The following is a 22105-nucleotide window of genomic DNA, read 5'->3' on the forward strand; positions in this document are numbered from 1 at the left end:
AAAAATTCATGACTAATAACTGAGCCTCCATCCAGTTATCAGAAAGCTTCTGTTGGGAGCAACTTGAATCTCTGAATCTACCTTTTCAACGGTTGTTCCGCGATTTTATAAAATCTAAAAACAGATCGAGTATTCTCAGTAAAATTGAACGTCCAAATTGTGGTGTGCTATAAATGTAAAATATGGGCCTGGATTTTAAAGACCGAATATGGAAACAATATAAAATATCTTAATAATTCATTATCTTGCTATGACAATATTTTTGATCTATTAGGTTAAATGAGATAGATTATTAAAATGTAACTGGGGTGAGATAACTGGCTTGGTAACATCTTTTCTGGCTTCATTCTCTTTCCCTATGTCACTTCCATATTGCCCAACTGATGTTTGCTGGAATCACCTCCCCGATAAATTACTTGCAATTGAATTCTTGTCTTGGGGTCTGCTTTGGGGGAGCCCAAACCGAGATATGCCCTCAGGTTATGTTATAGCTTTGTTTCCTTCCGTGTTGTCTGCCTTCTCCACTTCATGAAGGCAGGAACTATGTTTTATTTTCTGCTATGTTGCTAGTGCTCAGTACGTACATACGTGTTACATGGACAAATTCTGGACTGAACTCAATATCCCCCCACCCTCAAACCTGCTCTTCGGGTCTCAGAGAAGAGTCTCTCTCACCAGATATAAGACCTTCAAACCAGGAACTTGGGCATCATCCCCACCTCCTTCCTTCCATCTGTCTAATCAATTACCGTGTCCTGTTGACTTGCACTCTTAGATACTGTTCTAAGCCATGCTTTCCCTTCCACCCCTATTGCAAGAGCTCCAGGCTGGATGCCCCCTTACTATCCTGGACCAGTCTCCTCTGGGTCTCCCAGCCTCCTGTCCACACCCCACACCAGCCCCAGAGGCAATTTTCTAACACAGAGATTTGATCTGAGTTCCTCCCTCACTTAAATACACCCCATGGCTCCCTACTACCTACTCTTGTCCTACCCTCACTCATCTCCTCAACCTTACTCCTACCATATTCCCTCTCGAACTCTCTAGAGCAGAGCAAAAATGGCTTTTCTTCGTCAAATCCATCAGACCCTCTCTTGACTCTGAGCCTTTGCATATACTGTTCCCTCTGCCCAGAACACTTGTCCTTGTCCTCCCTAATTTGCTAGCCCAGTGCATTCTTTAGGCTTCAGCTGAACTGTGACCTCTACTAGGAAACTTTCAGTTTCTTCCAGCTCTGTCTCTGAATGTCCGCTATGCCCTCTGCTTCCCCGACCCTGGCACCATCATTGCGTATGGCAACTAACTACCCATTACATATCGGAGGCTTCCGCGTCCCCACCTCCAGCCTGCGCCCACCATGAAGGCAGAGGAGAGTCTGTCCTGTTCATCTCGCACCTCAGAACCACTCCGTCACCTCCTCCTGCTGGTTCCCTCCAATTTTCACACCACCCCCCACCTCACCTTCTGACAACTCACCTTCTTCCCTCGCCGGAATGTGCTATACCAGCCGCCAGGTTTCTCTTTAGACCAGGAGGCAAGTTTCACCTGGGAGAGGGAGGGGTGGATCACTGTAGCACACGCTCTGGGTGCCACCTACAAGCCCTCTCTGCAGTTCCTTCCTCATATGCTTTGCATGCTCCTCCCCTCCAAATCTCATGTTGCAACTTGATCTCCAGTGTTGGAGGTGGGGCCGGCCGAGTGGGAGGTGTTTGGGTCTTGGGGGCGAATCCCTCATGAATGGCTTGGTGACTCATGAGTTCTCACTCCATTAGCTCAGGCGAGAGAGCTGGTTGTTCACAAAAGTGTGGGCACCCCCTCCTCTCTGTGCTCCCTCTTTCGCCGTGTGACACGCCTGCTCCCCTTTCGCCATCTGTCATGAGTGGAGGCTTTCTGAGGCCCTCATCAGAAGTAGAGGCTGGCACTATCCCTCTTGCATAGCCTGCAGAACCAGGAGCAAATAGACCCCTGTTCTTTATAAATGACCCAGCCACGGGTATTCCTTTATAGCAACACAAATGGACTAAGACACCTCCTCACAAAGCAGGCTGCTGATTGAGTATCTCAGGCTGTTCTCTGGCCGTGGGGGTGGGCTCTGCCTGTGCACAGAGGGGCAGGGAGATTCACACCCCCGAGGCAGCCCTCAACCAACAATTGATGGGAGTGGGTGTATAAATACCCCAGCTCCCTCCCCCACCAACTCTCGGGGGTCTATGCTGCACTATCTCCCAGAGTTCACCAGTGGGATGAGCCTTGGATCCCCAATGATACTATCTTAATGCCACGTCCTGGACCTGGGACCTGCCTGGTCCTCTCTCATCACCTCTCTCCCCTCCTGGTGCTTCCTGGGATCACCTCCTAAATCTTTGTCTCAGGTCTGTGTTTGGGAAACCCAAGCCCAGAAAGCACCTCACTCCCTCCTCGACCTCTCCCCAGGCCAGTGGAAAGTAAGCAGCTGAGCGAGGATGAGGCCCTCGGATGTCAGCAACTGTTGATGGATCGAATCTGGCACTCCCGCCCCAGGAATGGGGAGTCTGAGCTTGTCTAAATTCCCATCCCCTGAGCGACTGAGCTGCTACTAAACCAGAGGGCTGACCAGTCAAAAACAGCAACAAACAGTATTGCACACTTCTGCAGGCCCGGTGCTTGCTAAGTGCGTTACCCGCAGGCGGAGGTATTTGCACAGCACCACGTGTAGGCAGGGTTCAGGAAATGCTTCCTGATATCTGCAGCGGTAACTCGGTTGCACAACCACCTTATGAGGTAGGTACTTTCTGGAGCTTCATTTTACAGATGAATAAACTGAGGTGCCAGATATGAATTCCAACCCAGGAGGTCCAGGGTTCAGGGTCCATGCCGCCAGCCCACCGCCCCGCACTGCCAAGTCTGGTACTTGGTGCAGGGAAGCTGTTAGGCTCAAAGTTCCCTAATGTTGAACCCCGGGATATCCGGGGTACGGGGGGGGGGGTCTCACCTCCCAGCCCACAGCCTGGAGGACAGAGAGCCCATGGGACCCTATAAAACAGCAGCTCAGCAGGCAGTGTAGCTGGGTGGTTAAGGGCTGGGACTCTGAAGCCACACTGCCTTGGAAAATCTAATCGCCACTCTGTGCCTCGGTTTCCCCCTCTGGGGGGGATGATGGCAGAACTGCCATCAGCAGGTGGTTGGAACTCCATAAGTTAACGTGGCACAGGCTTTGGAACAGGCCTGGCACCCATAAGCACTATTTAAAGGTTTGTCACCGTTATCGATGTTTCAGGAGTTTTTCTAGTCTGTCCTCCCATACAAGGTGCGCTCCATAAAAGCAAAGAGATTGCTTTCTTTTTGATAGTCAGGATTTGGCATACAGTAGGTGCTCAATAAATGTTGGTTGAAGGTAGGGTAAGGTTCCAGACAAGGGCCAGTGGGGGGGCTGAGGGAGTGGAGGGAGCAGGGGACAGCCCTTCCTAGGGGAGGGGACCAGATGGTTTGGGACACTCACGATCTCGAACTTCTTGTCGGGATAGAGGCAGGTCTCTCCTCCTGCCGTGAAGTTGCAGAAAACCCTGAGCGCATCCCGCGCACAGCCCTGGTTGGGGTCAATCCAGTATTCCCCTGCCGCAGAGCCAGGCAGGGCAGGTGAGCGGGGACTGGACCCGGACGCTCCCTTCCCGCCCCAGGGAGGGGCCGGTCCTCACCATCGGGCAGGTGCGGGTGGTTGCGGTGCAACTCGTGGCACACCAGGCCGGGGCGCTCGGCTGTGCCCGGAGGGCGCCGCGTCTGGTCCAGCTCCAAGCTCAGCGACATGAGCGAGGCCAGCACCTCCTCCAGGCCGCCCTCCACGACTGGGATGGAGCGTCGGCGCCTGCGCAGCCCGTGAGGTTCTGCGGGGAGACCCTGGGCGGGGGGAGGGGTGGGTTGGACAAGGAAGGGGGAGAGTGGATGAGGGGCAGGGGAAAGAGAAACAGACAGAGATGAAATAATGGGACAATTATAGACGTGGACAGAGACGGGAGGAAGAGATGCAGTGGGGGCGGGGGGACAGAACAGGAGACAAGACCCAAGTCAGAGCCCCCCATGGAGGTCTTCCCTGCTAGCCCTGCTAGTCCTGCCCTCCCCACGCGCATCCCCTGAACACCAGACCCAGTGGGGCCACCGCAGACATAGTCCCTGCCCTCCCCTCAGGTCCTGGTGCCCCCTCTCCTTGGGGAACTTACCGGGGGGCCTGGGGGGCCTGGGGGGCCAGTGTCTCCACGGGGACCAAGGGATCCCTGCAGGGAGAAGTCACTCGGGGGTGAACTCTGTCAGTGGAGACCTCTTCCCGCCAACACACACACACACACACACACACACACACACACACACACACACACACACACACACAGGAACCCAGCCTGGCGGAGGGATATGCAATGCTCGGCACTAAGCATAAGACACGTTTATTTTCTTTTCATATTTTAATGTCTGTGAAACCAGCATCTTAATGTCTTTGGCAAGTCATCATTTACTTGGCACAACTGTTTTCTTTCACAGCAGTTTATAAAATAATGGTGCATCTTACAATTGATGGCATTTGAGATTTGACGAAATACAACGGTAGGTGTTGAATAAATATTTGCTGAATGTACGATCGCGTGAATAAATAAATGAATGAACGTGGAGGCGTGGAGGGTTCTGGGGAAGTGGAGGGGGCGGGGGAGCTCGAGGGAACAGGATGTACTCACCGGAGAGCCCTTTGAGCCTTTCGGTCCCAGGGGACCCTGTGGGGTAGAGACAGGGAGAGCTGGGGTCCTGGCCTGGTCCACCATAGTAACCCCATCCCACAACCTGCTCCCATACTCACCGCCACACCTGGGGGCCCAGGGTGGCCCAGAGAGCCAATGGGACCAGGGGGACCCTGGGGAAAGGTGATCATGGTCAGTATTGGTGGGGTGCAGCCCTGTTGCCCTGACACATCCCCCAGACAAGCCCCCAACCCCCTCAGACCCTAAACAAGCCTCCAATTCCCTTGAAGGGAGACTCCCAAACCCGAGACACAGCCTCCAACCTGCAAGTCCCCCGGTTTCCCCAGATACACCCCATCATCCCAGACCCAGGTGTCCCAGACCCCACACCCACATTCTCCAAGCGGGCGCCATTCTCTGCCTCCCCACCTGCCCCCTCCTTTGAACATATTCTTCGACTCAGGGCAGGACACACACTCACAGGTTCTCCCTTGGGGCCAGGGGGGCCCTGAACGCCAGGCAAACCCTGATCCCCTTTCTCACCGGCCTCCCCAGGGGGGCCGATGAGACCAATTAATCCGATGTGGCCCTGGAGGACAAAAGGGCACATGTAGGTAAGGAAGTGGGAGGATGCTGGAAGATTTTTCTCCTAGAGTTTGGGGTGATGAGTTTGGGGGCGAGGACACCCCGATCTCCCAGCCCTCTGGCCAGGAAGAGGAAGGTGGGAGGGGAATAGTGAAATGGGGTGTGCTTACCTTCTCCCCCTTGAGGCCGGCATCTCCTTTCAGCCCTGGGAGGCCAGAGGGCCCCTGCGGGGACAGCAAAGGTCAGGCAGGGATTCTCAAGTGTGAAGTCTCAAGGTCTATGTGGGAGCGTGGGGAATGACCAGATGGGAAATGACCCAAATTTCAAACGGGAATTACAAGGGATGTAGTCGTGGACACAGCCAGGACACAGGAGGGACTATGAGAGTAAGGAGGGGTGGGTAGGAGGATGGCCAATGAGAATGGTCAATGGCCAACATCGATGTGGGTGGTCAGGGCAGACCCTCGAGATGGAGGGTCAGTGGAGTGGGTGTAGAACATCAGGATGGAAGGTCAACGTAGTCAGTGTTGACCATCAGGATGGAGGCCAGTGTGGTCAGTGTAGACTATCAAGATGAGGGGGCAGAGCGGATGGTGAGTAGGGATGGACGTGTGGACAGTGAGATGGATGGTCAGTGAGGGCCCAGCCTGCACCATCAGCACCAGTGATCACTAGATGGCCACCAGATGCCCAGAGTGGTCCTCAGAGCTGGGACTTCAGAGACAAAGAAGTCTCTTACCAGAGGGCCGGGAGGACCCATCTGCCCAGGGGCTCCCAGGAGGCCTGGTTCACCCTGAGGACGAAACAGAACATGGGGGTCGTCTGCACCTGCCAGAACCCGGTGTGGATGCCCCCATCGCCAACCAGAGGCAGCTCCTCCCACTGTGATGAGATCACCAGCTGGGAGCATGCAGGGAGGGGCCGTATCCGCCCCAGCCCCGCCCCTCCCCGGCCACACCCACACCCACACCCAGGCCCCGCCCCTTCCCTGCCCCACCCACACCCCTGGCCCCGCCCCAGCCCCGCCCCACTCACCACAGGGCCCGGGATCCCCGGAAGACCCTCAGGCCCCACACGTCCAGGGGGCCCTCGAGCCCCTACTGGGCCCGTCCTTCCTGGGGGCCCGTCAGGACCTGGCTCCCCCTGAAATGCACAGGGGCAAGGGTGGACGCCAAGAGTCAGAGGGCTCCCTCGTCCTGACCTGCCCTCCCGCAAAAAAACCCAGGGATGAGGAGAGAATCCAGGCCCCTGCAGTGGTCGCGGGCCAGGCCCTGCTGCCCGCCTAACTATTGGCCTAGGGGTCACTGCAGGGACCCTCCCGGGGTCGGGGTGCGGACTCACCTTGGCACCTTTCTCCCCTTCTCTGCCTTCCCGGCCCTCGCGGCCGGAAGGACCCTGAGGAGGGAAAGACAGTGCGTGTATGGGGGGGTCTATGGGGCGAGTGAGGGGCTGTGGGCTGAGTGGGACAACGTTGAGGCCAGGGCAGCCAGGAGGTGGCTTGTCTGTCACTCACCCTCTTGCCAGGGGGCCCAGGGGCGCCGGGTTCCCCAGAAGCACCAGGTGGACCCTATGGGGGTGATAGAGCACCAGGGACAGCGTTAGCTAAGGTTGGTAGAGTGTGACTGTCTCAGGACACCTTTGACCAGACGACAGCCTTCCCCCAGACGTCACCCCAGCACTAGCCACCTCCCGCCTGCTCCCTCACATTCCTGGGGGGCTCCAGAGACCTGAGCAGGAGCATCTGCAGGGACCCTGGGTACCCCACTAGCCCACTCCTCTGCCCCCCAATTTACCCATCACCATCCCCCCCAACTCCCCCAGGAACACACTGTCCCCCTACTCACCGGTGCCCCAACATCACCAGGGTCTCCTTTCTCCCCAGGGGAGCCATCTATACCCTGCGTGGGAGGGGAGACAGAGTCGGGAGAGGTCATGGGGGGACATGAGGTTTTGGGGTGGGGCTTGGAGGAAAGTGAGGGCTATTGGCTCCACTGACCTTGCCCAGGTCTGGGGTCGGGGGACATGGGGACAGAATTAGGAAATATGCGGGGCTTGGCGGTGGGTGGAGGGGGAAGGTCACACTCACCGAAACTCCAGGGTCCCCTGGTGGCCCTAGGTCTCCGGGGAGTCCCGTGGGGCCCTGGAACCCAGAATGATCAATAATGTTTAGTCATTGTGTCATCCAGTGACCATTCATTAGACATCTCTGAATTATTGAACAGTCAGTCACGCATTTATCGAGCAGATCGACCGTGCTCAGGAACAGTTCTGGTTGCTGGGGACACATTCAGGATCAGCATACAAAATTCCTGGCCTGGGGGAGCCAAACATTCGAGGGTTTCCTGGGCGCAGACGCTGAGCTAAGAATGCTGCATGTGATATCCCACTCCCCGCAGCCTCCCAGGTGGGGACGCACAGGGAGAGAACTGGTGCTCAGAGAGGGGGCGCCGCAAGCAGTGGGGGTGGCGAGATGCAAGCTGAGGTCCCGCCAGTGCTGAGCTCCTCACCCCTGTCCTCCACCCCACGGCCAAGCCCTCCCACGATGGCAGACGGGCCTCCACCCACACCCCCGTGCCAAATCCCACGTCACCCCCAACTCTGACTCATCATCAACTTCAACCTTAGCCCTTCGAACGTGCCAGAATGATTCGGTGTGAAATCAACTTTCACCCCATGCAGTGACATGGAACCACCGTATTCATTCATTCATTCATTCATTCATTCATTCAGCCACGCTCCGGATCACTCGTGAGATCCGTAAATTGGAGGACGCGACCCCCAGCTGGAAGGTTGGGAGAGGTTCAAGTGCACCCAAGTCCCCTCCCACCTCTGCCTCCACCTCCCCCCAGCACTCACCATGTTCCCTTTGGCGCCATCCTCGCCAGGGGGACCTTTCTTGCCCGGGGGTCCGGCAGCCCCAGATGGGCCTGTGTCCCCCTTTTCACCAACTTCTCCCTTGGGCCCCTTTGCAGAAACAGAGGTCAGAAGTCAGAGTGGCCTGGACTCCTCAAAGATCAAGGAGTAGCATACATAGATTTAGGCATCAGGGTGGTCTGGGACTTTTCTGGGGTCAGGGGTCAGAGTAGCCTAGGTTGCCCAAGGGTCAGAGGTCAGAAGGACCTAGGACTTATAAGAGAGAGGGAGTCAGTGTGGTCCAGGTGCACACTGGACATGTACAAAGTTGGTCTATCTGCCCTCGAGTGAACTAGAAAAGGGGCCCCCTCTGCCCAACGCATCCCCAAATTAGGCCTCATGGTTTGGATCTGAGCACCCAACCTGCACCCTAGGCCCTGCACTCTTGTGCAGTGTGCAACCTGTGCAACTGTATATAGCAGCCCTCTCTGAAACCTTCCAGGAGTCTTTCTTTCCTTGAGGTAACCAGGGATGCCCATAGGTCCTGCGCCAGTGGATGACCTAGGACTGACCAGAGGTCAAGGTGGCCCAAGATGCCCAGGGATCAAGGGCTCCCTGAGATGGATGCAGGGGCCACATTGCACACTCACCAGGATGCCTGGGGTTCCTGGAGGTCCTGGGTCTCCGGGCTCCCCTGGTTCACCCTGCAAGAGGCAAAGTGACAGTGGGGAGGGGTCATCCATGGAGGGGCAGCCCAGGACAGCCATGCCCAAGCAGGGCTGGGTTCGCCTCCCCCACCCTGTGCACCCCCCACCTTCCCTTTCTCACCTTCTCACCCACGGCGCCCGGCTGACCGACTCCTCCCGGCAGCCCTGGAGGGCCCTGGGGTGACAGCAAGGGGGAGGGGGGACTGTGGAATCCCAGAAGCCCCTTCTTGGGAAATAGGTGTCCCCACCTCTGAGCCATCCTGCCCCCTGCCCAGAGTCCTCACCTCTGATCCACTGGGGCCATGGGGACCCCGAGGACCTGGAGCTCCATGGGGACCCTGCAGGAAGGCCAGAACAGTATCTGGTGACCCCATCCCCCTGAAAAGGCTGCAGTGACCACTCTTGATACTCAAAATGACAATGTGCCCTGTGTGCCCCTCCCCCAATGAATATAATGACTACTCCGCCCCGGAACCCCACCTCCCGCCCCCGCCCACATTTCCCTGGGAGTCCATACCATGGACCCGACGTCTCCAACCTCACCCTTCTCTCCGGGAGGGCCTGGCAGCCCCTGGAGAACAAAGAAGCAAGATTGGGGCACAGGGTGGGGAGAACCAGAGGTGCCACCCCCAAACCCAGACACCCACCTGCAAGCCAGGGGGGCCGATCACCCCCACGAAGCCTCTGACTCCATCATCTCCTTTCTGTCCAAAGAGGCCTGGGGGTCCCCGGCGTCCCTGAGCTCCATCTGCCCCCTGGCAAAAGGACAGAGGCAGGGGCCCAGTTAGGGTCAAGGTCAAGGGTTAGATAGGGTCAGGACTGAGGTTAAGGGTTGGAGTCAGAATGGGGATTAAGTTTTGGGAAGGTCAGGCTTGAATTTGGAGTTGGGGTATGAGTTAAGGGACAGAGTTCGGGAATTAAGCCAAGGGTTGAATGAAAGTTTTAAGATGGGCGTTAAATGATGAGTCAGGTTAGGGGTTGAGGTTCAGGTCATGAGCAGGTTTCAGATGGGGTTCAGGGTCGGGATGAGGTTGGGATTGAGTAGAATTCTGGGGTTGAGTTCACACTGGGTGTCGGTGTTGAGGGGCAGATCGAGGTGGGTCTGAGGTTGGGATTGAGTTGGAGTGGAAGACACTGTCCCTCCCCATCAGACACCCAGAGGAGGGTCAGAGAGATGGGAGAGCACTCACCGGGGGGCCTGGGTGTCCCACAGGACCCCGTATCCCTGTCGGTCCAGGCGGGCCCTGCAGGACAGACAGAATCAAAAGTCCGGTTCAAGATTAGAGGGGGCAGGAGAGATGTCAATCACCGCCTCCCTGCCTACACCCCCTTATTAGAACAACTCCCCCAACCAGAAAGCAACAGCTCCATCCTCCCCCCTCCTCTGCCAAATCCTGTCTTCCCAGCACCAACCGATGGGATCAGAGACAGACGTCTGTCCCTTGCCTGGACTATTGAGACCTTGCCCTAAGAGTCCCACCGAGACCCCGGGATGGAGCTGGCTCACGGACGCTGGACACTGGGGCTGAATTTCTAGGGGGATGCTGGGGACAGAAAGCCTCAGTGCCACAGGGTCACACCCAGGAAAGGAGAGGGGAGGGGAGCCCCCCTCATGGTTGTCTTGGGGCCCCAGCTGCGCCATCTGCAGTCGGGTCCCGCGGCCCCTTTGCACAGGTAGCTTGAGCAGCTTCTGTCGCATGCAGGTGTCAAGATGGCGCTCGGGAAGGCAGGAAACCCCGTGGCCTCCCCCTGCCCGCCTGTTCTCCACATGCCTGGCCTCCTCTGCCCTCCCCTGAAGACCCCTCCGTCTGGGCCCCCTCCCCACTCACCGCATCTCCCTTGTCGCCTTTGCTCCCCTTGTGACCGGGGGGTCCAACCTCCCCCTGCAGAGAAAATGGGATGAAGGAGGACCCCGTCTCTCTTCAGCCCTGTCCGCAGCCTCCCCTGGACCCTACCTCTCTGCGAACCCCTCACCTTGTCACCTTCCTCGCCAGAAGGCCCGGCAGCTCCAGAGGGTCCCAGAGGACCCAGGGGCCCTGGGACCCCATCTTTGCCAGTAGGGCCGGGGGAACCACGATCTCCCTGATGGGGCAGTGGAACAAGAGATGTCAGGGAAGAAACACTCCGCGGGCGCCAGGTCCTGGGATGTGGCAGGGCCAGGTCCCAAGGACACCCGAGGAATGGGGTGGGCAGGGCACTCACCGGAGACCCCTTCTCGCCTGCAGGGCCGACAGGGCCTTGGCCGCCACTCTGGCCAGGAAGCCCAATGCCTCCTGCTGGGCCCACAGGACCCCGCTCGCCAGGGGAGCCCTGAAAACAGGGGTGAAAGGTCAGGAATTGTGACAATATTGGCAGCGCTCCTTGATGGAGGGTTTTTAAGCCACCAGGCACTGAGTTAGGTGGTTACCAGCTTGGTATCTAACCTGTTCCCTTCCCTGTAGCAGCCAGAGGGGCGCCCGAGAGCACCTGAGTCAGGGCACATCCCTCCTTCACCCACGGCCCTCCATGGCTCCCACCTTCCTCAGAGCAAAAGCCAAAGAATTCCCGGAGGCCCACATGCCCTGCACGAGCTGCCCCTGTCACCTCCCTGCCTTCACCTCCCTCCACTCTCTGCCTCACTCCCTCAGCTCCAGCCACACAAAGCTATCACTGCTGTTCCTCAATCGTGTCAGCACGGTCCTGCCTCAGGGCCTTTGCACATGCTGTTTCTTCCGCCTGGAATGCTCTTCCCCAGACATTCACATGGCTACTCTGGTCTATCTTGTTGGTGGTATTCATCGCTGACTAACTCCTTCGCCTCCTCTCCTAAAACGTAAGCTCTAGCCGAAAAGAGCTTTTTCTAGGCTGGTGTCTGGTACACGGAGATGTATTTGTTGGATGGATCGTCCAACACTGAGGTTTATGATAATGTATGAGATGAGGCTTCTCATCATGGCTATTTTACAGACAGGGAAACTGAGGCTTGCCAAGAAATACAACTGCCCAGCCAGCAAGTGGCAGAGCTGGGTGTGACCCAGGCCTGTTTGGCTCCCAAGATGGGCTTCATCGTGACAAAGCCAAACTTCAGAGACACCCTGAGTCCACCCCGCACCCTATCCCCTGACCCAGCAGATGGAGTTGCACTTACGTTGGCCCCAACAGGCCCTGGAGGGCCCTTGTCACCCTTCAAACCAGTAGGACCCTGCAGGAGGAGATGATTCACCGTCAAGAGACCCCAGGGGGACCCCGAAGTCCTGTCTTCCTCTGGGGGACTCACAATCTCCACCCCTTTCCTGTGACTGGGCACTGAGTTGAAGGGGTCTGTCTCCTCCGTGTCCCTGCAGATGTCATCCTAATGTCCCCCTTCCCTTCTCTGCTTCCCAGCCCAGCCGGACACATGCAGGAGGGGCTCAAAAGGCTACTCACTGTGTCCCCGGGGAGTCCCTGGGGGCCAGGGAAGCCCCTGGGTCCATCTGGCCCTTCCTTCCCGGCGGGTCCTGGCGGGCCCAGCTCCCCCTGCAGGGGTGCGAAGCGAGAGGTCAAGCTCCAGAGAGGGGGTGTCTCTCCCAGTCTGGGACTCTGGCCCCCTGGCCCATGGGGCTGCTTCTGAGCCCTGAGCTGGCACGAGGGCCACTCAACCAAGATCTCCCGCGGGGCAGGGGGATCTCACCTTGGCCCCCTCTCTGCCTTCCAGGCCTGGAAGACCTTGTTCACCAGGAGGTCCAGGGGGGCCCGGGGGCCCCCTTTCCCCAAGAGGCCCCGCTTCTCCTGTCTTTCCCTGGAGAGAAAGAAGAGTCATCTTGAATGGGGGTGGCCTGGGGGAGTCTGTCAGACATCCAGCTTCCGCCTCCCGAATATCCTCCAACTGGGACAAAATGGGGGAGGTTTGTGGGGTCCACTCTGACCTGAGGACCTAGGACGCCAGCTGGGCCGGGTGGGCCTGTCTGACCTTGGAAGCCCTGGGGAGAAAGATAAAATGGGGGGGTGTCACATGGAGGGAAGAAAGGGAGGGCTTAATGAGGTCAGGGGTCAGGGGTCAGAGGTCTAGGGATCACTCACCAATTCTCCTCTCTGTCCAGGGTGCCCCGGTCGCCCGTCTTTCCCCTGGTGACCCTGGGGGACAAGAGTTGGGGTACAGATATGGAGCCTCCTTTCTCCCCAGCCCCTCCTCCCACCCGAGCCCCCATGAGGGTGACCTCACTCACAGGGGGGCCCTTTGGCCCAGGGAATCCTGGAGGGCCTTGCAGACCAGGGAGGCCCTGAAATGGAACCAGAAGTCATTGTCTCAGCCCTCCCGCCTGTGCCCTTCCTGAGCCCCGCATAATGACAACGAGAGCCAGCACATATTGAGCGCTTACTGCATGCCAGGCACGGGGGAGGGCACTCTGAACACAGTAAAGTCATTTCATTCACCACTGTAACCCATCGGGGTGGGGACTGAGGTTATTTCCATTTTACAGAGGAAGAAACTAAGGCACAGAGAGGTTGAGCGATTTGTCCAAGGTCACACAGCAGGCAGAGCTAGGACTTGAACTCATGGCTCTCTGACTTCAGAGGCTGCGCTCTTTCCACTGCATTACAACGTCTCCCCACCTGCTAGCCTTGTCCTCCACTCAGACTCAATCACTCTCTCATACACACACGCACACACACACACACACACACACACACACACTCACCTTTTCTCCAGGGACCCCAGAGGGCCCGTCCTGGCCCACGTCACCCTAGGACAGAGTGAAGGGAGACTCAGGCCCCAGAACAAACTCAACCCAGAAGGATTGGGAGGGACTGGCTGAGCCTGGGGCATGGGGGGCCTTGATCGCCCACCCATCCCATACCTTGGGGCCTGGTTGCCCTGTGGCACCCGGTTGTCCCCTCTCTCCACGGGAGCCCTGAACAGAAAGAAAGGCAAGGATGAGATGCGAGAGGGTGGGAGGACCAGGGGAGATTTGACCAGGTCCCCTCCTGCGGTGACTCCCCCTCCTGCCCCACCAGGGACACCCAAACCCCTTTCCCTGTCCACTCACGACCTCCCCACCACCCCTCCTTCCCAGCCCTGCCCGCCGCGACCCATCAGGGTGGGGGACACCCTCTATTTTCTTACTGGTGGCCCCCGCTCTCCTTCCAGCCCCGGCTGTCCTGCCTTCCCCTGAAAAATAAATTGGACGAAGGGACGCAGGAGAGAGTTAGGTGCAAAGGCAGGACACAGGCCCACAAACGTACCCAGTCACAGCCCCAGAGAGGCGTCTGCCACACATTTCTTCAAAGCTTTTTTTTTTTTTTTTTTTGAGACAGAGTCTCATTCTTTTGCCCAGGCTAGAGTGAGTGCCGTGGCGTCAGCCTAGCTCACAGCAACCTCAAACTCCTGGGCTCAAGCGATCCTCCTGCCTCAGCCTCCCGAGTAGCTGGGACTACAGGCATGCGCCACCATGCCCGGCTAATTTTTTCTATATATTTTTAGTTGTCCAGACAATTTCTTTCTATTTTTTTTAGTAGAGACGGGGTCTCGCTCTTGCTCAGGTTGGTTTCGAACTCCTGAGCTCAAACAATCCACCCGCCTCAGCCTCCCAGAGTGCTAGGATTACAAGCGTGAGCCACCGCACCCGGCCTCTTCAAAGCTTTTCATTCACACACACACACACACACACACACACACACACAGACAAATACAACTTATACTCACAAACACGCAAAGATCACAGACATCCAATTCCACACACGACTGCATGCACAGCACCCAAACACGTGAGCAGGTGTGCCACACAAACACGCTTTCATCACAGCGGTGCATCAGGCATGCATTTGGCAATCCACAGCCCGCGTGTGACACAGACACGAGTTCGTCGTGCAACACGTCCCTTGCACACGTGTATGCCCACTGTAAACACAGGTGTGCCTGCATTCGTCTGAGGTCGTGGTCTTGGTGAACACAGCAGTATGATACACTCGGGTCCCTCTGCACAACGTCTGTTTACACTGTTACGATACACACACGGCAACACAAATACAACACACGCATGTCAGCGTGCACGTCCACACAGTGACACCCACGGCCACACACGTACATGCAGATCCATGGCCTTGTTCGCCCAGGCACAGGCCCACAGGCCACAGCGCTCAGACCCTGTCTGATCTATATCGGGAGGCACGTGAAACACACACACATATGTACTCATAGATACATGCATTGTCATATCATGCGTGGTCACCCACATGTATCCTGCATTGCACGCAAGCATGCGCATGCACACAGTGCTTCCAGATGCAGACACAGCCACCCAGGGGCCACTCATTGTCATGCGCAACCACACATGCTGTTCCCCTTGGGCAAGCTCTTCCCTCCCCCAACCCCTGCATCAAAACTCACCCGCTTCCCTTTCTCTCCTATTGGTCCGAGGGGCCCGGGAAAGCCAATAGATCCCTGAGTTGAGAGAATTAGAGAAAAGAGATGAGGGTGAAGAGTGGGTGGTAGACAGAGTTGGCCCCTCACCCCATCCTTCGACGCCTGTCCAGGCCACTGGTTCCAGAAGCTTCCTTGGTCCCTCCAGCCCCAGCCTTCTCCAAGGCAGCCCTCTGCCCTGCTCTCCGCCCTTCCCACTTCACTCCAGCCACAGTGGCCTCCTCAGTTTCCTTGGGCACACCAGTGTGTTCCTGCCCCAGGGCCTTTGCACTGCCTGCTGCCTTTGCCTACTTCTCTCAGGTCTCCACAAAGCCAGCCACTCCTCATCATTGAGATCTCATTCAGGTGTCACCTCCTTAGAAAGCCTTTCTACCACCATCCTGACCTCCCCAACCTCCAAGTCACTCTCTGTGCCTTGCCCTCTTCAAGGGTCTTGCACATGCACACACAGGGACTTGCTAAAATCTTAGATTATTATTGATGAATCAATTTCTTACCAAACACACCTGAAAATATGACTACTTTTTATTTTATTTGAGATAAGGTCTTGCTCTGTCACCCAAGCTAGAGTGCAGTGGTATCATCATAGCTCACTGCAACCTTGAGCTCCTGGGCTCAAGTGATCCTCCCGCCTTAGCTTCCCAAGTAGCTGGGACTACAGGCATGTGCCACCATGCCCGGCTAATTTTTTTAATTTTATTTTTTGTAGAGATGGGGTCTGGCTATGTTGCCCAGGCTGGTCTTGAACTCCTGGCTTCAACCTCCCAAAGTGCTGGGATTACGGACATGAGCCACCGCACCCACCCCAATGTTATTTATGATGATTATGACTGACCTTGACTTAACCAACAAATCATGGCTCTTGTAAATTGCACTGCTTAATGTCCAACACACTCCGATTGGTCTCAGCTAGGAAGTTTCTCTCTCAAACTCCCATGAACTTCTGGTCCCATAGCTTGAGTTCTATACTTAGCTGTGGTACCTTGAGTTTATCCCCAAACCTATTTTATGTCAGTTGCACTGGCTACTGGAGGTATGAAATTTAATGAAAATTTACAAGAACTGATGAAATATGGAAAGGAAAAGAAAGATTATCAAAACTAAGTTGAATAGGAAAGATTCAATATTAAGATAAGTCACTAAAACAAAATGCTGTCAAACTAGGTTAGGGCTCAAGAAGGCGAAAACTATATATCAACTCAAGAGGGTGAAAATGTAGAACTCTGGAAGATTCTGCACTCAAATTTCTTCCCAAATGTCTTTTTTTTTTTTTTTTTGAGACAGAGTCTCACTTTGTTGCCCTGCCTAGAGTGAGTGCCGTGGCGTCAGCCTAGCTCACAGCAACCTCAAACTCCTGGGTTCAAGCAATCCTTCTGCCTCAGCCTCCCGAGTAGCTGGAAATACAGGCATGCGCCACCATGCCTGGCTAATTTTTTCTATATATGTATATTTTTAGTTGTCCAGATCATTTCTTTCTATTTTTTTTTTTGGCAGAGACGGGGTCTCGCTCTTGCTCAGGCTGGCCAAATGTCTTTAAATTCCTGTTGTACTTTATATAAACAGAAATCATCAGTGATGTAATATGGGCGTGGTTTAAGCAGAAAGGAATTTCATTGGTGTTCCCATCCATCAAAACATTGGCAAACAAATGTACGTTTAAACAGAAGTACGTTTTTGTACATGTGCATTTGATTACAAGTTACAATTAACTTGAGATGCATAAGACATGTATTTTTTTTTTATGATTTTCCTCTTCATTGACTCGGTTGGCAAACTAACCTCAATCACAACAAATAAAGATTGTATAGTTTTATCATCATTATCATCAGCACTGTCATCAACACTGTTATAACCAAATTGATGAGACAGATATCACTGGTATCTCCATTTTGCAGCTGAGGAAACATTCTCAAGCGACGTGCCCAAGGTCATGTAGCAAGTAAGAGACGAGTATTTGAGCCTAAGTCTGGCTGATGAGAAAGTCCACGTTTTACAATTTCCAACGACCCTTGGGGTGGACAGCTCCACAGCTTGGACAGACCACAGCTTGGACCCTCAGATGTTAGGGTCAACCCTGCCCCTATCCACACCCAGCCCTGGAGTTTCTTACCTTCGGTCCTGGACGTCCGGGGTAACCTGGGAGACCCGGCACTCCAAGCTTGCCCTGCAGAGAGATTGTGGGACAAAGGTCAGAAATTGCAAAGTGGAGGTCAAAGGGGAAAGTTTCGTGTGGCTGGGATATGGTGAAAGCAGGAGAAGGGTGGGAGTCAGGGAAACGGGGTTCAGGTCATTGTTCCTGCCTGTCCTTGGGCAGGTCATTCAACCTCAGTTTTCTCATCTATAAAATGGGGGTGAAAGTGCCTGTTGCTTGTGGTGCAGTTAAAATAAAAGCCACGTGCATGGAATTGCTCTGTGATGCTGAGCTGAGGGGTTCTAGGAGATGACAAGGGTGGTTGCAGCCTCCGGAGGTTGAAGATAAAAGGGCAGGGGTCAGAGGCAAAGGTCTGGATCATTCACCTTCTCCCCAGCTGAGCCTGGGGGTCCCTCTTCGCCAACCAGCCCCTCCTGCCCCTTCAGCCCCTCGGGGCCATCCTCTCCCCGGGGACCTGAGGGTCCGGGTTGTCCCTGGAATAGAAAAGACAGTCCTTCATATCTGTCCTCTGTCCTTCCTGCTGCTGCTAGCCCTGTCTTAGTCTCAGTTCGCCCCCTCCCTCCCTTCCCCAAGCCCCCCAGACCCACGCGACCCCTCACCTGGAGGCCACCTTACCCGATCGCCTTTGAGACCCGCATCACCCTTGAAGCCAGGGAAGCCATCCTCTCCCTGGGTGCGAGAGACAGAGGTCAGAAATCAGGACCTCAGAGGAGGGTCCCAACCAGAGTCCCATTCTTGGGGCTCCCGTCACCAATAAACCCCTCACCTTCTCGCCTTTCTCCCCCTGGAGGCCCCGGTTGCCTGAGGTGCCCTGGAAAATTTAAAAAAAAAAAAAGTTCTCAGGCTCCTTTCCTGCCTAAGAAGGACACCAAACTCAGTCCTCTGCCCCCAAATAGCCGGAGAGTCCCAGGAGGATGCTGGGCCGGAGCGGGGCGGGGGCGGCCTCAGAGGAAATGAACTTTCCCCAGAGCTTCGTCCCTCCCCACTGGCAGCCTCCCAAGGTCATCTGTGTGAAGGTGTTCAGGGAAGGCCAAATTCCCAAGCGATCCCTTCCCATCTCCCGGAGACACTGCGTCCACAGTTCCTCCTGGCAGGAGAAAGAGCACGAACATTGCAGGCCCGGGTCTCGTTCTAAAGGCAGAGGAATGTTCCCCATTGTGTTGGCTACAAGGCGACTCTGTGCTTGGCAACAAGGCGACCTCTGTGCTTGGCTACAGCAGGACCGGCCGCCGCCACGCAAGCCTGGACGCGGCTCACACGGAACTCTGAAAGCTGCACTTGGCTACGGCGTAACTGAGCTCAGCGGTTACCATGAAGTTGTACTTGGATACAACAGAACTATGTGTTTGGGCAACAGCGCAGCTCTCTCCAGCCCCAGAGAAAAAAGTCACTTGACCACAATGTAATTGAGCTTGGCGACGATCGTTCTTCAGCCTTGGCTACAATATAACTAGACTCAACTACAATCTAGGCTGTAACTATGTAACCATGCCTGGCTACAGTGTAACAACTCTGAATTTGGACAGGACTCTGCAGCCCCCGACAATGTGGCTGCCTCTTTGATTGTGGTATGAGTTTGGCTAGAATGCAAAAACACCAAGAGTTGGCTGTTGGCTACCACCAAACTCTGTTCTTAGACTACAGGTAAATGGTACCTGTACTTGGCTACAGTGTAACTGGACTCAGCTCGCACTTGGACGTGAACTCCAATATCCCTGCACTCAGGCAACATGGCACCTCTATTTAGCCACACCCCAGGTCTTGGTTCATCCCAGCATTCATGTGCTTGCGAGAGCGTGTGGTCTTGGTCTTGGTTATAACACAACCTTCCCCTTGACTACCATATGCTGACCAGTGAAATGTGTTCAGCCTCTAATGGGCTTAATGGTTCTCAACGACAAGATGACAACTACAGTGTCGTGCTGTCCTTTGGCCGTGCTGGGTCAAAGTGACACCCACACTTTTATACATTGTCACTCAGATCCAAACCCTACTCCCACTACATCGTGCCTGGCCGACTCACTCCTCTCTTCATACATCTAGAAGTTTCTGATGGAGCTGGGTCCCCAAAGCCAATGCTGATGAATCACCCCTACCTATAGGCATCACCTACCTTCACACCCCGAGGTCCAGGATAGCCCGGAGGGCCTGCCGACCCTGGTGGACCCTGAGAGGAAGAGGACATCAGTACCATCCTGGCCTGCCCCACCACGTCTCAATGTCCTCCTCTCTTTCTTAACTGGCCCCTGACTCCCGGCTCTGCCTAGCGACCTACATGCCCAACCCAGCTTCCCTCCCGATCGCTCACCTGGGCACCTTTCTCTCCCGTGGGGCCCTCATGGCCTGGGTGGCCCTAGAGAAGAAACATCCTAAGGTGTCAGAGACCAAAATTTGCCATCCAAATTCCCAAACCTTCCCCTTCTCCTTCCTCTTTTTCCCAGCTCCTAGTTCTCACCGGAGGGCCATCGGCTCCTGGGATGCCTGGAATTCCTGCGTTTCCAGGGGGACCCTGAAAATAGGGGGGGAGACAGAGGGCTCTCAGAACCCTGGAGCTCCACCAACAACAGCTCAGACATGCAGCTGCCTCAAGATTAGAGAATAAGTGGACCCCACTGGCTAGGAAATCTATCCCAGCTCTGCCCAGACTTCTGTGTGGCCCTGGGCAAGCTCCCTTCCCTCTCTGAGCCTCAGAAATCCTCCACCTCCAACAGGGTTAAGAACATGTTGGGACAGGGGCTTCCCAGCCACACCTTTTTTCTTTGAGACAGAGATGCTGTCACCCTGGGTAGAGTGCAGTGGCATCACCATAGCTCACTGCAACCTCAAACTCTTGAGCTGAAGCGATCCTCCTGCCTCAGCCTCCGTAGTAGCTGGGACTACAGGCAAGCACCGCCATGCCTGGCTAGTTTTTCCACTTTTAGTAGAGACAGGGTCTTGCTCTTGCTCAGGCTGGTCTCGAACTCCTGACCTCAAGCAATCCTCCCACCTCGGCCTCCCACAGTGCTAGGATTACAGGTGTGAGACACCGCGCCCCCCAGGGGTGAGCCTAGGCAGGCATGTGGTAACCCCTTATGTCCTGCAAACAACCAACAGGTCCACAGGTGGACATTTTGGCCCAGCAAAGCCAGTCAGATTCTTTCTGGAACTTGGAGGTAAGAGATACAGGAACTCATCAGGTGGCTTTGGGTGATGCAAGTACAGGGTCATGAGAAGCTGGGACGTGAATAATGACAAAGCACACAGGATTATGTCAAAATTGAAGTTGGGAAGTGGGGTGCAGTAAGGACAAACCAAGATACGTGCAGAAGGAAGTCTGTCCTCCAGGGAGACGGAAACAGATGTGCAGAGAGACAAAGAGGAGACCACGAGTCCCCCGGGGAAATGGCTTTTCTGGCCCATGCATCTGTCTTCTGTGACAAGCTTCTGTGGGTTTCTGTGTATCCTGACAATATCCCTTACACAGCGATCTAGCCTTGGTGGGTTTCAGTTTCTTGCAACCAACCCTTCCCCAACAATGACACTTTGTCACTCTGCGCTGGCTTAGGGAATGCTACAATTTGTCACTATCCAGGGCTAACGAAAAGGGAAGATTTTGCTGGTGACAGAGTTGAAGGAAGGAGACGTGAGGAGGTGGCAGTGCGTGGAGCTGTCACTCACCTTCTCCCCAGGAGTGCCAATGGGTCCCTGGGGGCCGGGGAGTCCCTGGGGACATAAAGAGGGGGTGGGAGCGTAGGCATAAGAAAGAAGCAGTGAGCACCAATTTGGGGAGGCTGGGAGGGGTCTAAGGTCTTGACCGACAAGCGCCTTGCCCCCCCCCATTATAGGGAAGGATAGTTCAAACCTGGGACCCGTGGTTTCCCTGCTGTCCGGGAGGGCCTGGTTCTCCTGGAGGACCCTGGAGAGAAAGTGGGGGTTCAGTGAAGTTGGAAGGGGTCATGGTGTTCAGGCATCGGGACAGTCACAAATGGACAGGGACAGGGACGATCACGGAGTCAGAGCGTCAGAGGGCCAGGGGTCAGAGGGTGGGGCACGTACCACATTGCCTTTGGCGCCTGGAGCACCGTCACTTCCGACAACACCCTGGCGGGAGAGAGGACGTGAGGCTAGAACAGGACACCAAGCCGAGGGCCTGAGTCCGATTTGCTGAGAGGTGCAGGTGGAAACGCGGGCGGCAGAGAAATCGGGCAACAGAGACGGACGGGAGGGGCGGGGGAGGAAGACAGATCGGGGTGCTCACCGGGCGTCCCGGGGGGCCAGGAGAGCCTCTGGGGCCAATCAGTCCTCGGGGGCCCTGCGAGGGTGGAGGAGTGTCAGCCCAGCACCCCCTCTCTGCAGGCCTGTGAGCTCCGGGGATCTTAGAGGCCTGGGTCCCTCCTCTGCACCCCGCAAGGATTCCTGATACTCACCGGCTCCCCAGCCTGGCCAGTGGGCCCTGGAGGTCCCTCTGCGCCCTGTGGGAAAGCGTCATCACTTAGAAAGGGGGAGACACAACCCTCGGAGGACCACCTTCCCTCATCTGGGCAGCAGCCTCTTCCGGGGGACCTGAGAGTCCGCAGACACAGTGCAGGGGACGCCATGCGGGCCCCGATGCCAGTGCTGCACCTGTGACCCCGAGTGTGCCCTCCTAACCCCACAACGAGCCCCCAGCTCTGAAGCTGTCTTTTCAAACCCCAGTGGAGCTGCCTAACCTTCCTCTCTTTTTTTTTTTTTTGAGACAGAGTCTCACTGT

At 55.8% G+C, this 22105-nt stretch overlaps 1 protein-coding gene across 1 annotated transcript in view; it reads right to left on the minus strand.

Annotated features, from left to right (window-relative positions):
- The window catches only part of COL5A3 (collagen, type V, alpha 3), a 36244-nt gene that overhangs the window by 1504 nt on the left and 12635 nt on the right, over window positions 1-22105 (minus strand). The window contains exons 17-62 of the mRNA XM_012641237.1: window positions 21783-21827; window positions 21614-21667; window positions 21412-21456; window positions 21218-21271; window positions 21034-21078; window positions 19832-19885; window positions 19685-19729; window positions 19490-19543; window positions 18143-18187; window positions 17992-18045; window positions 17742-17849; window positions 17335-17388; window positions 15192-15245; window positions 13929-13973; window positions 13663-13716; window positions 13504-13548; window positions 13030-13083; window positions 12884-12937; window positions 12730-12783; window positions 12495-12602; window positions 12251-12340; window positions 11973-12026; window positions 11048-11155; window positions 10820-10927; window positions 10675-10728; window positions 10036-10089; window positions 9493-9600; window positions 9363-9416; window positions 9130-9183; window positions 8967-9020; window positions 8789-8842; window positions 8142-8249; window positions 7372-7425; window positions 7130-7183; window positions 6799-6852; window positions 6627-6680; window positions 6321-6428; window positions 6025-6078; window positions 5456-5509; window positions 5182-5289; window positions 4820-4873; window positions 4701-4736; window positions 4194-4247; window positions 3675-3873; window positions 3479-3591; window positions 1477-1545 (exon numbers count right to left, since the gene is read on the minus strand). Coding sequence (XP_012496691.1) covers window positions 1477-1545; window positions 3479-3591; window positions 3675-3873; window positions 4194-4247; window positions 4701-4736; window positions 4820-4873; window positions 5182-5289; window positions 5456-5509; window positions 6025-6078; window positions 6321-6428; window positions 6627-6680; window positions 6799-6852; window positions 7130-7183; window positions 7372-7425; window positions 8142-8249; window positions 8789-8842; window positions 8967-9020; window positions 9130-9183; window positions 9363-9416; window positions 9493-9600; window positions 10036-10089; window positions 10675-10728; window positions 10820-10927; window positions 11048-11155; window positions 11973-12026; window positions 12251-12340; window positions 12495-12602; window positions 12730-12783; window positions 12884-12937; window positions 13030-13083; window positions 13504-13548; window positions 13663-13716; window positions 13929-13973; window positions 15192-15245; window positions 17335-17388; window positions 17742-17849; window positions 17992-18045; window positions 18143-18187; window positions 19490-19543; window positions 19685-19729; window positions 19832-19885; window positions 21034-21078; window positions 21218-21271; window positions 21412-21456; window positions 21614-21667; window positions 21783-21827 — 3090 coding nt within the window. The remainder of the gene's footprint in view (window positions 1-1476; window positions 1546-3478; window positions 3592-3674; window positions 3874-4193; window positions 4248-4700; window positions 4737-4819; window positions 4874-5181; window positions 5290-5455; window positions 5510-6024; window positions 6079-6320; window positions 6429-6626; window positions 6681-6798; window positions 6853-7129; window positions 7184-7371; window positions 7426-8141; window positions 8250-8788; window positions 8843-8966; window positions 9021-9129; window positions 9184-9362; window positions 9417-9492; window positions 9601-10035; window positions 10090-10674; window positions 10729-10819; window positions 10928-11047; window positions 11156-11972; window positions 12027-12250; window positions 12341-12494; window positions 12603-12729; window positions 12784-12883; window positions 12938-13029; window positions 13084-13503; window positions 13549-13662; window positions 13717-13928; window positions 13974-15191; window positions 15246-17334; window positions 17389-17741; window positions 17850-17991; window positions 18046-18142; window positions 18188-19489; window positions 19544-19684; window positions 19730-19831; window positions 19886-21033; window positions 21079-21217; window positions 21272-21411; window positions 21457-21613; window positions 21668-21782; window positions 21828-22105) is intronic.

This window comes from Propithecus coquereli, unplaced genomic scaffold (genome assembly GCF_000956105.1).
Source record: "Propithecus coquereli isolate 6110/MARCELLA unplaced genomic scaffold, Pcoq_1.0 Scaffold164, whole genome shotgun sequence".
NCBI lineage: Eukaryota > Metazoa > Chordata > Mammalia > Primates > Indriidae > Propithecus > Propithecus coquereli.